This window comes from Lonchura striata, chromosome 6, assembly GCF_046129695.1.
Source record: "Lonchura striata isolate bLonStr1 chromosome 6, bLonStr1.mat, whole genome shotgun sequence".
In the NCBI taxonomy this organism is placed as follows: domain Eukaryota; kingdom Metazoa; phylum Chordata; class Aves; order Passeriformes; family Estrildidae; genus Lonchura; species Lonchura striata.
This window is the reverse complement of record NC_134608.1, coordinates 30,973,216-30,989,874: the sequence shown is the minus strand read 5'-3', so window position 1 is coordinate 30,989,874 and position 16,659 is coordinate 30,973,216. Positions and strand designations below refer to the sequence as shown.

The window sequence follows — 16,659 nt, the reverse complement described above, 5'->3', positions numbered from 1 at the left end:
TATTTCTCAAGCTAAGTCTTTTGTTGTTCTTTTTGAACAAAACACACAGTACTTTTGTTCTTGCCCATTCAAATTAGAAAAAGTTGTGGTTCAAAATAATGAAAACAATTTCACTTTTGTTATTAATCTTTTGTTTTAATCATAGTACTTGATAAACAGCTGAACAGGATCCTAGTTTAACAGAAGGATAAACAAGAACACTGGTGACAATTTGTTACAACTGCCTTAATGTACCTTTTGCTTAATGAACATTTGAATATGCAAGAAAGTATTTTTGGAGGACACCCCAAAAGAAAACAACTTGCTGGTTGAACAACAGAAAGAACGTCCTTTTTGCTATTATGTTGAAATCAAAGTAATTTATATATAAAAATAAATGTTATGTTCTAACAAGAACATTTTAGACAATTACATCTGTGCTTAACAAAAAAAATATTGGTCACTCAAGACTAGAATAATTAATATTTTAAAGGTTTTTAGATTATCAGAATGCATGGATACAACTCAACACAAACTGTAGCTGAAGGGAACCAGGACTGAAAATATCAATTTGTCCATCTGGAATAAAAATGCAACTAAATTAACTATTCAAAATACTACCATGGAATGTGACAGTAGATATGGTCCATACCTACTATATCGGAGGGAAGGAAAGTTTAACAAGTAATAATTCGTACCTTACACATTTAGTTAAATATAAACATTTGTTATTTATACATAAAGTTGCTTCCAAAAAACTATTAATAAGTGATTTAGTTGCACTTAAAATCAGTTTCATTTCTCATTTGCTGAGTATTAACTTTTCTTAATCTTAAATCAACTGTCACTAGTGCACTTTTAGTTAAAATTTCCCCTCAGGTAAGTTTTAATCCTTTTAAAAGAGCCCCTTCACCTAAACCATGAATGTACAAAGTGGCAAAAGTTAATCCCTTTTAGTATAATCATAGTTTATATACTCATTGTGTAGCCAATAATAAGAACAGGCTTTCCTTCGCAAAATCTCCTTCACAACTCGCAACAAATGCCACGCACTCAAAGGAAATAGTTAGGCGTGGCTAGCACTTGTAAAATGCCAAGGTCTGACAAGTCTTGTTGCTTCCTCCACATCAAGCATCTCTTACGTGAAAAAAGATTCCCTTCAGCTTGCCAAAAAGCTTCCACAAATCCAAGTTAGATGCTTCCTGGAAACAAAGATTTTTCAGCTCTGTTTGGCACAAGACTGATTCATCCCGCAGCTTTATGCTTTCCTCCACAGCACCCACACACCTCACCACAGTGATGGCATGCTCTCAAGGGGAGGTAGCAGCACATACATGGAGCAATGAACGAGAGTGCCACCAGTGCTAACCAGCGTAAGCAGAACTTGTCATCACTAGTGTCACACGAGCAAGGATCAGAGAAATCTCCTTCAGAGTCTGACATGCAGTGATACAGCATGCTCTCTGCGCAAAGCATGCAACTAACTTGGTAGATACATCTTTTAATAGGATCTGGCGCATCTTGACATTTTCCTCTGCCATTATCTTCATGATTAAACCTCTCCTGGCAGTATATACAGCGGGAGCGCTCACCATCCTCTTTTCTTCTTTTTGAGTTTTTAAATTTTGATGAGGAAGGTTGAGTTTTAAATACCACAGAACTCTTTGAGTCTTTTAGGGAATTCAACTTAGTTCCATCTCCACAAGGGTATAAATAGTCAGATTTTTTACTGTCTGATTTAGAAAATTGTATATTTGAGTCTGCATCGTCCCTCTCCAGGTCATTCTTCCACATGTCAGGATGCCTGTAGTCTGCATAACGACGTATCAAAATGTCACGAGGGTTTATTCTGACAATTTCATCTTCGTCCTGAAAACTAACGTGTCTGATTGACTTCAGTGGGACCTGAAACGGCAAAGAGAGGTTTACTATGGTGAAGCCCCAAATTTATGTCCATGTACAATGGAAAACTTAGATTAGAAAACTAAAAAAGCAATACTTTTTTCTTTTGCTGCCTGAGGATAAAAAAATTCAGATTATTTTCTCACTACTAAAATTTACAAACATCCCCACAATAATGAATCTTTTGCAGGGTATTAGGTCTGTAAGCTTCATATTCTTTCCTGACTTTTTAGTATCTCGTAAGAGTTTTGGGTATTTTGGTATCCGCATGAAACTTGATGCTGCTCTGTGAATTATGCTCAAAATTAGAGTGTTAACATTTTAAAGTGGAAACTAATTCCACAGATTTATTCTACTTTATGTACTGATTTCATTTGATGATCTACTGCTTTAGGAGTAACTCCCTGCTATATTCACTACTGTGTTTTCCAGGAGAAGCTTTCCTTAATTCCTGCTCTAAGTTTTCAAGGTCTCTCCAATTCATAAGAGTACTCAATACTGGTAACTTACTATCAAGGCTATGTTCTAGATAACATCTGCAGGCCTCAGATATCTAAGTGTAAGATAGTGGATTGCCACTAAATATTACTAAAATCACATTAGAAGTGACTTGCAAGAAAAGGTGGAAATAATGACAGGATAAAAATTTAGCACATGTGTATAAAAGTAGCTCCTGAAAATAGCAGGCAGTGCAGCAAAAAAGCAAGGGTCTCACTATGCTCCAGTATTTCTACCTTACAGGCAGGCAATTATTTTCCTACACTGTAGGGCTATTATAAACAGAGCCAGATTATAAGTGGGCTTCAAGTCAAATTCTGCCTTTCTCTCTGTCTAGAGCACAGCCTGTAAACCATCTCTCAGAAATCACAAAATACCCCTCCCCTCCCTTACAAATTCTTCCAGAATCATGAATTACCTGGGAATAATCTTTGGCATCAGTTGAGAGGGTTTATTTTATTAGTACTCAAGTTAATGAGAATTAATGTGTCACCATTCCATAGTCAAATACAACAATTGAACTGCATGTTCCTAATCTGTTGCAGTGTGTGAAACTATTGAAGATGCTGTTTTAGGTTAAAACACTTTGTCACTTTGCATGCATCTATACTCCTACTATGCTGAAGTCTGCATGTCCTGATTTTGGGGTAGGAGACAGAGAAGGGAAAAGGGAAGGCAGCTGGAAAAGAGGAAGGAAGAGCTTCTTAAAATATGCTATCTTCTGATTATGTAAGAATATCTGTAGTCTGCTCTAACCATCACTTCCCTGCTCAACAATCCTTGTGTGATGAGTACAGAACTGTAATTAGAGATGCTTTGCCCTGGGACTTTCAACTGAAGTATGCTAACAAGAATATTTTTTTTTCTTGGCTCCAAGCCACATAGTTAAACTTCCACAAGGTTTCAAGGATACAGGGAGAAGAAAGGTTATACCCTATTCAGCTAACATTACTTCTCTTCCCTACATCCCCAGGCTCCTATACAAGCAGCTGGGCTTCTCCTTTGCTTATAAAAGCAGACTGCTTCTCAGCCTTATTCTGCAAATAAGAGGAAGAATCTATTGTTTAGCAAAAATAACTAACTATGGTTAATGGGCTTATTTGAACACTTTACAGCGTAAACTTATTTAAGAAAAAAAGCCACAAAAGTAACTAGAATTCCATGTTACAGGCATAAAGAATCCTTACCCCACTGTCCACATAGAATATTATGCATGCACTTAAGACAGTAAATAAAACTCATTGTTTAAAAGAAAAAAACCCCTAAAACCTCAATACAAAAATGCACCTGCAAACTCCCACTGTCCAGATAGCTAACACCCCATTAAAGATCACTACAAATACTAACAACTGTAGAATTTGACCTCTCCTTAGCCTTTGAAGGCTTTTTATTTGTTTGAGCAGAACACACCACGAATATAGAACTCATTTTTTTTCAAGTCTTGAGTCCAACACCTAGAAATGCTTAACTGGCATGTTACAAATAAGGCACCACTACATTCTTTAAAGCACTGATATTAAGAAATTTTTTTTGAGCAGAACATGCTGAAAAATAAGAAAACTCAAGAAATGCTGGAAAGAGCTTACTCATTGGGTATTAAAGGGAACCTATGTGAATGCATGAAGTATATGAAAACTTATGAACAATTCACAACCCAAATCCACACAGCTAAAAATAACAGCAAAATTTAACGAGAATAATACACTCAGTCCTCTAAATAGTCAAAACTAAAACTCAGTACAAATGTCATCTATGTGAAGCTAAAGCAGGAAGGAAGGAAGACTGTTACAGCAAAATAAATTCCACAGCTAATCTGATTCTGAACATGCTTAGCCAACTGGAAATAAGACAGAAAATTTCTGCTGATGCAACTGACCCACAAGTATCGCACCTTACTTGAAGGGATGCACCTTTAAACAAGGAACAGTCACTTCCTTGGTACAGCAGCCTTTGCTGCTTCTCTTTGAAGAATTACACCTGATTTTGCTCACCTTGAAACTTCTCAGTCTGAAGACACCAGCATCTGCCTACATCATTGCAAAGTAGTAATTTTAAAACACTTCCATGTATCAGAAGCTGGAAAGCTGAAGGACTTGAGTACTTTTTTACTAACAGCCAAAATATTACAGGTAAAATCTGAATTGTGATTAATAATTTCTTTAGTTGGAGCATGTACTTCTTGAGTTATTCAACTTATGAACACACTCTTAACTAAGAGTGTTCAAACTAATTTACACAGAATTGAAATAAAACCAGTAATTAGCTCAAGATCCGCAGTGCCACATGGTCACATGCATGGAGTTTAGTAGAGCCAGTGCGGTGTGTGCACATATAGAACGTGAAGTTTTGGTGAGCTGCCTATATTCTAAATGCGTGTACCACAAGACCATGCAAAAAACTGAGTGTTGGTTGCTTGCAGGTGGTGTTACAATATGAGAAGAATACTTTAAAGAATATCTACTTAAATTTTCATGGAATCCCCCATAACTTCACTTTTCAAGAACATAATTCTAACATTGTCATTTGAAAGAAATTTTGATGCAATTTGTATCAGACAGACACAGACTAATCAGTTTTACACAACCTAAATTATTACTTTCTCAGTAGTCGATTTTATACATGCTTTTAAAACATACAGGCATTTCAAGCTACTGCAGCTTTCTTCACAATGCAAAGAAGACTAACAGGATATACATCACTGGTTACTGCAGCCATTAAATTTTAGCTGCAATAACCTAATCACCAATCCATTCTATTCTAAAAAATATTTACAATTCTCTTTGCAAATAAATGAGAAGAGGGAAAAATATGTACCTTAACAGAAACAAAAATATGAGGTGACTTATACGAAAAGATAATTGGAGTAGATCAATTATTAAAGATAAAAAAAATAATAATTTCAAGCTTCTTAGTCATCCAGACAGCACTCCTTGCTTCTTTTGCCCGATAAAGCAGATTAAGAGTATCTGATATAAGACTTAATATATTTCAGCTGCAAAGTTTATATTGAACATTACATGGACTTGGAATGCAGTGATTTATTGTCAGGAACTATACACTGTGCCATTAATACAGCAAGCAAAGTACGGACTGCTTCTTTTATTGGTATTCTTACCTGGTTAGGTTGGCTAGGAAAACAGGCTCTCCTGGTGTTGAAATCCTCAAATGTTGAAGGCCTTAAATTTGCACTGTTGTAAGTTTCACTGGTTACTACAGTTTCGTGTTGAAAAAGGTGATCTTTCATTAGTGAACCTGATGTATTTTCTTGAGCAGTCTAGAACACACAAGAACTTCCTTGAAGTGATTTTGCATTTGTATAAAAACAACACCAAACCCAACAAGTTCATACATAAGTGTGTTAATGTTCCACATAATGTGTTGGAAATATCTACAAACACCAGTATTCTTAAATGCAATTTTTTTTAAAGCATTTAGAAGTAGGCAAGTATTTTCTTTATTTTGAATCAGTCTTGGTAAATACAGACTTTTCTCTGCAGACAGTACACAACTTGAGCACTAGAGATACATGCCTTTGAAATACAGTTCCAAAATCAGACTTTTTAAAGGAAATTAATCTGTCTCTGAGATTATGTTTTCTCTAACTACCCATGAGGCTGCCAGTATTTAAAAAATACAATTGGGGAAAAAAAAAATTCTGAAACTATTTAGCAAGACAAAAGCTAGTCAGATCTTTTAATAAATTAAAAGCAAAATCAGCTGTAAGAAAAAATTATTTTTAACCTATACTGACCCAATTAAAATATCTAAATGCAGCAAGTGTGCATTAAACACAAATGACTGTCATTTTGCAATTAAATTTGTATCAGTGAATTTGATACAAAAGTAAGATTATGAAGCAACGCATGATGAGGTAGCTGCAGGACCTGTGCCATTCAGAAGAAGGAAGAGGAAGTATGTTTAGGTGGAATACTGGCTTGTAAGATGATCCAGTTTTTGAAATGAATTGAAAAATGAACAGTTCTCATTCTTTAAGCTTGACTGACTGGGACATACTTAGGATACAGCAGAGCATTTTGATACAAATTTCATTGAGCTGCCAAAAATGTACTGTATGTTTTGTTTGCATTGAGGGATGCCGTAAAGTTAACTGGCTGTCATCATGGATAGCACTGAGAAAATTCTGGCGCCATCCAGCTTCCAGCAATGAGAATGTTTCACCTTTATTATAAGGATTTGTATGTATCAAGAAAACATTTAGAGGAAAATAATAAAAATACTACAGAAAAATACTAAGGCAGAGGCAAGCCTAAAGTTTTGGCAAGTTAAATATTAACTCAGAATCATTTGTCTTCACTTATCAAAGTACTTAAAGAACTTATTCTAGGATTACATTAGTACCTCACATACATAAAAGCCTAATGTATCGAGTTCTAAGAGATCTATATAGTTTGAAGTAGCTGGTGTGTAGCTGATTTTGTAGGAGAAAGAAAATCAACACATCACTAAATTTATAAATATTGTTTCAGAAGCACCATGTGGGTAAACATTAAATTTAAAGCATTAAAACATTTAATTTAGTACTTAATTCATGATCAGTGTAATTAATACTAGAGAGCATGCACCTCAAGAAAGACAAAAGTTCACTCAATCAGGATAAACTTCCCCTGAAATATTTTGAAGACAGACAAAACGCCAAAAAGAAGTACTACTGGCAGATCCTTGAGCATGACACCACCACAAAGTAATTGACCCTGTTATTGTGAAAATTAAATTTCTGGTCAAACATTGCTGGGAAATGAGTATAAAAGAAATATTGGAATTACTAAAACCAGTTAGACTTCTTATATGTATACGTATTTTAAGAGCAAAAAGCATCAAATATTAGTGGAATAGCAAACACCTTCATGGCAGGAGGTACTCCTGCAGATATATTGCCCAATGACATAACAAGCCACAAAACAGTGGCTCAAACTACAGTAGAGCTGTATTCAAAATGAGGAAGAAATGCCTACAACCATTTTTGGTCTGAGCAATTCTGAAAATAACTACAAGCATTTAAGCTAACAGATAGAAGCCATTTTACAGAAACCACAGTGATAAGCATCCCTTTTCCCCTTCCCCTGGCTAGTATAAATTTGAGTGGTCTAGGGAGAAGGGAGCAAGCTGCAAAAACTTCTACTCCTTCCTTCCCAGGATAAAAACAACATACTACCCACAAGCCAGTTTTCATCCCTGGGTGAGATTTGCAGCAGCCTGCACGATTTCCTGTCCCTGCAGGTGGTTTGCACCTTTCCTCTTTAACAATAAACTATCTACACTATAGAGCAAAAAGGACATAGGCACATGCACACACAGGCACGCACGGGTGCTCCCCTTGGCAGTCAAGGAGGGCTCCACCTAATGAAGGACACAGGCACAGATCACCTCTTGCTGTGCTAACTAGCAGTGCCAGATGATGCACAAAACACAAACCTTAATCTTAAAGCAAACCTCGGTGCCCTATACACAGCAATTATCAAAGAATGCTTTTAGAAAATTCCAACACAGATACCACAATTCAAACTAATTGACTTCAAGGACAAATTTCAGGGTGGCAGCAGACAGAGAAAAGCATGTGACCTTTGTAAGGCAAGAACTCGCCAGACAACATTTCTGAAAGCACAATGCTCAGCTTACCATCCTATACACTACAGGTAAGTGGACACAGACTAACTTCTGGTATTAAAATTAAAAGCAATCATGTCAGTCCTTTAGCCAATAAATATTCACTATGTTGAATTACAGAAATGCCAGATGAACATGCTGAACTCTCTGCTTTTAATTAAACTGCAGTTTTGATACAGTCAAACCACGCTTATTAGCATCCAAAAACCTCTTCCTTGGACAACTTCCTGCTACAATGTGATGTTTTATTAGAAGGTCATAAACATCTGAAAACCCACATTTATAATGGAAACACAGACAATCTGAAATAGGAAGCCCTAAAAACAAAAATGGTATTGTGTTGAAAATGCATTTAAGTAAGAAGCAAACATATAAAGTTTTCCACAAGAACAAGTACAGAACAAATATACAGAGTATCACACACTAACACAGATGCACACATTCTCCTTTTCTACTGTCCAAAGCAATTACACCGCCCACATTCAATATTCTTTAACCACAGCCTGCAAAGTACAGTACTGGCATAGGTTATTCAGTATCATCTGTAAAGTAACCTACGCCAGTTTTTAATGCACAACGGAAATCTGGTTTGCTCCCAGCTGCTGGTATAATAATTACTGTCCTATGGTTGCTAAGAGATACTCCGAATTTTTTTCCAAGACTACTAAAACATTTCTGTGCGCACAAGCAAAAGGATGCTGGGTAAAGCAATAAAATGACTCCAGCTGTAGCTCTCCAGCAGAATTCAAAGCCAGATGACAGCTGTAGAGAAAATGAAAACCAGACTGAGCTTCTCTTGTTCTTCAAATTTTCTCTCCTTACTTCTCCCAGTTTGCCAGAGTTAAGTCTGGGAGAGAATTCAACATTGTTCTGCAAACATTGTTAAAAATGTTCTCCTCTAAGTAAGTTTAATGATTACACAGAAGGAGGATGAGAGACCACATTTCCGCTGCATCCCAGCTCTTGCATTTACTTCCCATGAGGCCCAAAAATCTGCTGTTTGATGCTAACAACACAAGAAACGTTTAAATGCTTTGACCTTAATTTTTCAATTGTGAATAAATTATACAGGTTTCAAAAACATCTGAATGACTTCCTTCTGCTTTGGCTATTTCTGAGACTGATGGAGCAATATATTTGGCAAAGAAACTCTATTATTTTCAGGTATGTGTTTCTGACATAGGCTGAAATATTACCTAGATTACTCTGAATATTTCATACAGTTTAAACTAAAAAATAAGACATTTGACATGTCTCTTTCTTCAAAGGCTTTTCCACCTGAATATAAAGAGGACACTACATGTAAAAAGGCTGCTAGGAACACTGGTAAGGGGAAGAAAATTCCTCCTGTTTTTATATACAACTACCAACAAAAAAAGCTTAATAAACCAAAATGATTTAGCACAGTATATAAATAGATGTATTTGAAACTGATAATATGAATTGGTATTACTTTTAGTTCTAAGAACTGGACCTAAACAATTTATAAATGGCACTGAATATTTCTAATATTTAGTGTTTTACCATGTAGTATTGTCTGATCCATAAAACAAGAATGTGTCAATGGTAAATTATTTCACATTTCCTTAAAAGTCATGTTATTTTTATAAAATAAAACTTCTGTGAACATTTTGTTAGAGACAAAATAAATTGAGGGGTCATTGAAGGCCCCTATGCAGAGGTCACAAAATAGTGTATTTACAGAGCGTCACATGAACAATTAATGTCTTCCCTGCCTGCACCAAAACTACTTAAAATGCATGTAAGTTTCAGGCCTTTCCCCCTTACTATTAACAGAAAGTCTGGTGCACTTACTTCTGAAAGAACAAGCCAAACTTTTTATTTTCTGCTTACAATTTATCAGTCTACAGTTTTCTTCTGCCAGTAGTAAGAAACTCAAAATAATAAGTGATCCAATTCTTATTACTGCAAATTGTTAAAATGTGTTGGTAGCCTATAAATAACACCAATATGGCTGAATCAACAAAAACTGAAAAAAATTAAAGCTCAACTACTCTTATTTTTCAGTTCACAAAAGCAACACTTATGCATTCCAGGATCCAAAACCCCCACAAAAATAATTTTAAATGCATGAGCTCTAGATTTCATTTACATTTACTTCTAAGGAAAAAAAAAAAAAATTTTTGGTTTTTTTCAGTAAACCTAGGTGAGTGTTTGAGCCAAGTTTATATTTGGTAGGGGAAATAACCTGAGCCAGTATTTTAACAAACAAGCAAACTGACTTACACAAGCTACTCCTACATTCAAAATGTAAGATTTTATACCAAAAACATCTAAACTTCCTAGCAGAAGAAATTCCCAATGTATAGTTCCAGGTAAGCACATAATACTTTTCCAGGATCCATTTACCATTATAGGAAGTCAGTGCCTTAACTCATTCGTGCATTTCTGTTTGAAATTAATCTGGTAATACTAGGGCTTATTTGATGATATGAACAATTTTCATCTAATAAGTTAATTAAAAACTAAAAATAATTGCAATCATTTAAGCAACCATGAAAACCCTTAATTGATCATATCATTTTAATACTAGTATTTTAACATTATTTGTAAACAACAGATAGGCTAAAGAAAGTATAATGAAGCTATGCCTTCTTAAAATTATACATTTGAGCAAAAAACACTTTCTCTGGGAGATTTTATTTACAAAATGTAAATATAGTGAACCAAGGTATAACATAGCAAGCCAGTTGCTAGCCTAGAAGGAACAATACAAGAGTTCAGTTTTTGGATTTACATTTAAGATATATATATACAACTTTTGGACAATCACTATTTCTACTAACTACTTCTATAAAATCTGATAATACTTATTACAAGGAAGCATTGAGATTTCACTGCGATGATAATTTTTGATCTTTGGATGATTTTATTTGCTCTCTGTAGCACCAAATATAACCAGGCAGTAAAATATCTTATGAAACATATTTAGCTTTCTTCATCATCTAGTCATCTTCATTAAAAAATTAAAAACAAAGAACAGAAACAAGCCACTGTTAATGAAATTTATGTACAAACCAAATACTGTATTTGTAATTCAAATGTACACTAAATATAGGACTCCTGCTGTGTAAGATTACCAGAACAGTGTAGGAAAAACTACTCTTTAATATTCTATCCACACTCCAAAATGCCCTTGCATAGATATACTCCAAAACATACATAATGGAGACTTTGGAAAACAGTTTATAAAATAAACAGGTAAACAAAAATTCATTAAGCCTTTTAAACTACATAGAACTGGCAAAAAGTGGGGGACAAGTCAACATGACTCTTCAAATACGCAATACATACTCTTCAAATAATGATGGTCATAGGCATCAAGTTAAAAAGACCCTGGGGTATCCAGTTTCACTTATCAGAGTATCAATCTTGGAAGGGGAAGGAATTAATAATTTGAAAGAGAATGCAGACTATTTGATATTTCAATGGTATTCCTGGAGACTAGACCTGCTGCCTGTAACTAAAATTGTGTAGCTTTTTTATACTCGCATTCATAAGCCTGCAATTGCAGCTTTGTTATTGATACATAAACCCAGTTTAGATGAAACATAGCTAAAACCAGGGTGGATTCAGTTTTCTCTGCATTTCTTTTTTTTTTTTTTTTTCCTTCCTTCTGATAAATGCTAGTATCAGTATCACTTATTTTACTTTGGTGTGCAGAGATATGGTAAGAGATATTGGCTAGCTTTTTTGTTTTTAGAAAACAGTACATCTATCCACAGTTAAACAATATCTGTTGTGATGAAGTCATGAAGTATGTTTTCCTGTCTAGAATGTAAAATATAGTTTGGTCAGCAGTTTGTACCACACAAGATTGTTTGTACCTGTAAAATATATATAGTGTGTGAGTATTTATATATATATCAAATATGACTTACAGATATTTTAAAATATTTATATATTTATTTTTAAAATGGAATATAAAGTAAGCCTGTATTTACATATGTAAATAGGTGGTGTACTGATACTCACATGTATAGAATAGATGTTGTAAATACACTTACTTTTCCCCACTTTCCCAATAACAAATATGTAACCATAATGAATCTCAAATATTTTCCTCAATTTTGGCATCCTTATATAGAAATGTAATGACTAGGCAGCAAAATCAGAGGTAATTGGTTTGTTCTAATCTCATTAGGCCCATAGAAGCTGTTCAATTATTAATCCTTGCAACAAAGCATGTTTAAGCAAGTGTTTTAAGAGCTGATTAAGGACTGCATTGACTTTGGCAAATATTTCCTTCACCCTGTCAAAATCGAATTTCTTTTTAAAATCTGAAATATCTAATATTCATAGCAATTTTACTTTCAAATGCATTTAAAAAAAAAAAAACAACAATGCAAATAAACAACAACAGGTTGTTACACAGGCAACACAAAGAAATACATTTCTTCTACCACAAAACAAAAAGGTATCAGGACACTTCTGTACTGCCACTGCATTGCAGTATCCTTTCTAAATACTTGACTCTCAGTCTCCTATCATATCTTCAAAGTCAGCTGCTAATTTTCTTGATTTTGTTTCTAGAGGTTCTACACTGGATCCATTTATACTGATACAGCATTTATTACTGCATAAGTGACAAGACTCCTTCCCAGAAGAAATCACTTAGCAACACTATCAGTTTTCTGAATAGTCACTAAGACCCCTGAGTCAACTTAGTTCTTTACCATCTTCCCATTAATTTAAATTTCTGCACTCTGAAAACTGAATATACGTGTGAATGAAGACACGGTTTTCCCTAAAACCATAAATAAGAAGGGAAAAATGACAAGCATACATAGACACAAATAGGACTTACTCACTTATAATATAGTTATTTACTCTGTGTGTGTATATATATCCATAACATATTTTTTATACTGGCTTTTTAATTCTATGATTCTTGGATATTACCAGGCAGTGTTATGCATCAGTGTTACAGTACTTATGGTATATGGTGTGGTATACTAGTAAAGCACTGTAACTCTGAAGCATGGTTGGACATAAATTTTTAACTCTTAAGCCATTATGACCTACAGAAATTGAATAAGGATCAATAAAAACTACTATCAACAAGAGACTACTTTATCTTCAGTGTGTTTTTAAAAATTGTCTGAGCATCTGTCTTTCTTTGGATTGGATCCTCTCAACCATTGCCTCAGCATCTTTTCAGCTCTAACCATTTGATGTTAGAAGAGTTTTATCACTGCAAAGGGAAATCTAAGGAAACAAACAGGATGTACAAGTAAAAAGAGTCTTCATCCCTCTATTTTCTGTTTCCAAGGAGAATATTTCTTATTTCAATAAGATCAAAGAGGACATATAACTTGAACAGACATTCTGAACTTAAAAATCAAACTCAGGACACTTAATGATCCTATGGATTAAATAGTAACTACTTTTTTTAGGACACGTAAGTCTTCTAGATAATTCTTCTGGAACTTATTTCATTAAACTGAATTTTGCTATTGCTCATATTTTGCTTATTCTCAGTAATGAGAGCAAAATCTGTTCAGTACATTTGTAAAAGAAAAATGCACAATTAATTTAAAAATTTACTCACTTGAAAGCAGTCTTCTGCCACTTCAACATCATTTTGAGAGGGTGGATAACCTTTATATAAAGAAAAAAAAAATAGACAAGGTTATTTTCTTTGTATTTACCACTTACTGCTTCCAGTAATCCACATCATGTCTCAATAGCCAGTGATGATTATATAAATATTCTTGTTTACTGTTTTAACCTATAGATCATTCCATTTCAAGTTGATTTAGTAAGCATCACTCATTTCAACACTGCATTTTCTATACTGAGTATTCCTAGCCATACTCCTCTCTCTCTTGTTCTCACCTTCTTTATAAAAGCATTTTCAAAGTGTCATCAGCAGTCAGAAGCAAGAGTAGATTCCTTTTAATGTAGCATTTTGAAAATTAAAGGCAGACACATTTGGTTGGCATGAATGCACACTGTGTTGTATTTTGCTATAAATCAACAGAAAGTGTGAGACCATAAGAGAAAAAAAGTTATTCTCATGTTATCTAAATATTTGTCTTGAAGGGATATGGATCATACCAGTAAAATTCCAAAGCAGTCATTAGAGTATGTCAAAAAGCATTTCCCTTCAGAAACATGCTCCTCCCTTAATTAGTAGAATAACACACATAAAATCCCTAAAGTTACTTTCTACAAGCCTGAAAGACATGTTCTTTCAATGCAATAGACACTAGTTTTCTTCCCTCTCTGACTCAACCCAGCAATACATTTATCATATTTTCAGCTCAGAATCTAGGCTTGATGATATCCTCCAGTTTGCTCACTGGTTTCCATTAATTGAGTGAATCTCTGGAACCAGTTAGTCATATTGCTATCTGAGTAAATTCTTCTGTTCCTAAAAGAACCTGTTCTCATAACCACACTGAATGCAGAACTACTACTAACTCAGTTGTTAGTAAAAAATAGAACTATTAACTGAAAGTATGTGCAGATAAAAAGAGAACTCAATAGGTCAGAAATCATTTAACTTCCCAGCTTATCCTACAAGAACACAGGAGTTGCAAAAAGCTTCTAAGATACAAGTAAGAGAATATTACACTCCAGCTTCCTCCATTTCTTCATGTCTAAAAGAAAAAGGCAATACTTTATTATATAGGGATGTTTCAGAAAATTACCTTATTGGTGTTTGTGAAGCAATTTAAGACACTTGAATGAATGGCACTTTAGAAATGCCAGAAATATTATTTCAAAAACTACTAAAATCCCAATATACTACAGTTTAATCCACATCCTTAAATACTGTCAACAAAATACTGTTACACAAAGCACTTTGACATCTCTTTTAGTAAACACTCAATATTCATCCACTCCACCACCATTTCACCTGAAACACGTACCTTGAGAAATATCCTCTACTGCTCTCCGAATACCTCTATCAAATGCTCTTGCATCAGCAGGACTCTGAAATGTGAGGCCAAACTTCTTGTCATCAATCTTCCAGTGGTAAAAAGTAGGAGTAACTTTGTTGTAAACAAGGTCTTTCTTTAATGTGCATTCCAAGACCACCTTTCAGAAAGAAAACAGAAGGAAAAGATATCAATGACCAATATATCAAATTTGAGAACAAAAGGTCATCTTTGTGAACTACCTGAAACATACATCATAGAGGTCTCTTTTTAAACTTCCTCCTGCGACAAGGATGCAATTTTAACTTCATTTCCATTATGGCCAAATTATTCACTATCAGTTGCTGATAAATGGTATGGGTTGAAGGCACTAATTGTTTACTGAGTCAACCTTCTTACTCAAAAATCTCATACCCATAAAAGTATCTCATACCTGCAACAAGTAGTACAGACTTAGATGTTCAGCAAATGAAATAGCTCACATCCCCCCAAAAAGCATTATGTGCAAGATCAAATTTTACTGTATCACTGAGATCTACAAAATCTTTTAGCACTAGACTAACTTCATGCTGCTTTCAGGCAGATGTTCAGATTTCTCTCAGAAAGGCTACTAAACAAGTGAAAGTAATATAAGAGAATTGTTTACAAAAATGAAATTAATAAACCCTAAAATCTTTATGAGCGTATTACTGCCTGCACCTAGACAAAAACACATTTGTGGCTCATGTTCAACTATAAAAAAAAGCAGTAACTGTGAATAATTACCAGAATTATTTGGCTACAAAATCATTAGAGGTATACATGTACATTCAGTACTAAAGCAAAGTCACAATCTTCACAAAATGGCTTTCAGTTCCAACCCCCCTGACATAGGCAGGGACACCTTCCACTAGACCAGGTTGCTCACAGCTCCATCCAAAATAGCCTTGAACACTTCCAGGAATGGAGCATTCACCACTTTTCTGGGCCACCTGTTCCAGTGTCTTAGCACACTCACAATAAAGAATTTTTCCAAGTATCTAATCTAAATCCACCCTCTTTAAATTTGAAGTAATTCTGCTTTGTCACTATATTCTCTCTTAAATAATCCCTCTGTCTTGTCACTATATTCTTTGTTAAATAATCCTTCTGTTAAATAATCCCAGCTTTTTTTGCAGGCTCCCTTCAGGTACTGGAAAGCCTTATAATTTCCCCTTTAAATAGTCTGGTTTTAAAAATGTATTTGTATATTTACTTTACTGGCAAAAATTCTTTTAAGCAACATTGTTGCACTGAGTGTTTATTGATTTAAAAAAAATCCATTGTGAACAAGAAAGTATGGAGGGAGATGCATTGATCTGCTTCTATAGCAGTATAATATTATAATAAAGCTCCCAGCAAGACAACATTGTCTCTGTATCAGTATTTGCTGATGAAGGACTACACTGATTGAGAGATGAATGAGGAATTTCAAAATCCTATCATTTCATTGATGCACTTTTAGAATTTCTTTATATTTTGTTACATATGTGGCTTTTTAAAAGAAAAAATACAAAATTCCTCACAGGATATTGTAAAATTATTTTAAGCAGAAACAACTGAGAAAACACCTCAAACTTAAAAAAATATAAATATATATCTATATTTAGGTTATTCTTACATTCTCTGTGTTCCTCTTCTCCTTTCATTGTCTAATTATTACATAGGCAAATAGGTTTTTTTCTCTTACTTTTTACTATTTATTCCCCCTACAACCCACTAGTAATCA

At 34.4% G+C, this 16,659-nt stretch overlaps 1 protein-coding gene across 1 annotated transcript in view; it reads right to left on the bottom strand.

Moving 5' to 3' along the window:
* Positions 1 to 995: 995 nt before the first annotated feature.
* The window catches only part of SPRED1 (sprouty related EVH1 domain containing 1), a 55,968-nt gene continuing 40,304 nt past the window's right edge, over positions 996 to 16,659 (bottom strand). Inside the window, exons 3-6 of the mRNA XM_021539295.3 lie at positions 14,904 to 15,072; positions 13,577 to 13,626; positions 5,495 to 5,653; positions 996 to 1,884 (exon numbers count right to left, since the gene is read on the bottom strand). Of these exons, the coding sequence (XP_021394970.1) occupies positions 1,225 to 1,884; positions 5,495 to 5,653; positions 13,577 to 13,626; positions 14,904 to 15,072 (1,038 nt within the window). The 3' untranslated portion in view covers positions 996 to 1,224. The remainder of the gene's footprint in view (positions 1,885 to 5,494; positions 5,654 to 13,576; positions 13,627 to 14,903; positions 15,073 to 16,659) is intronic.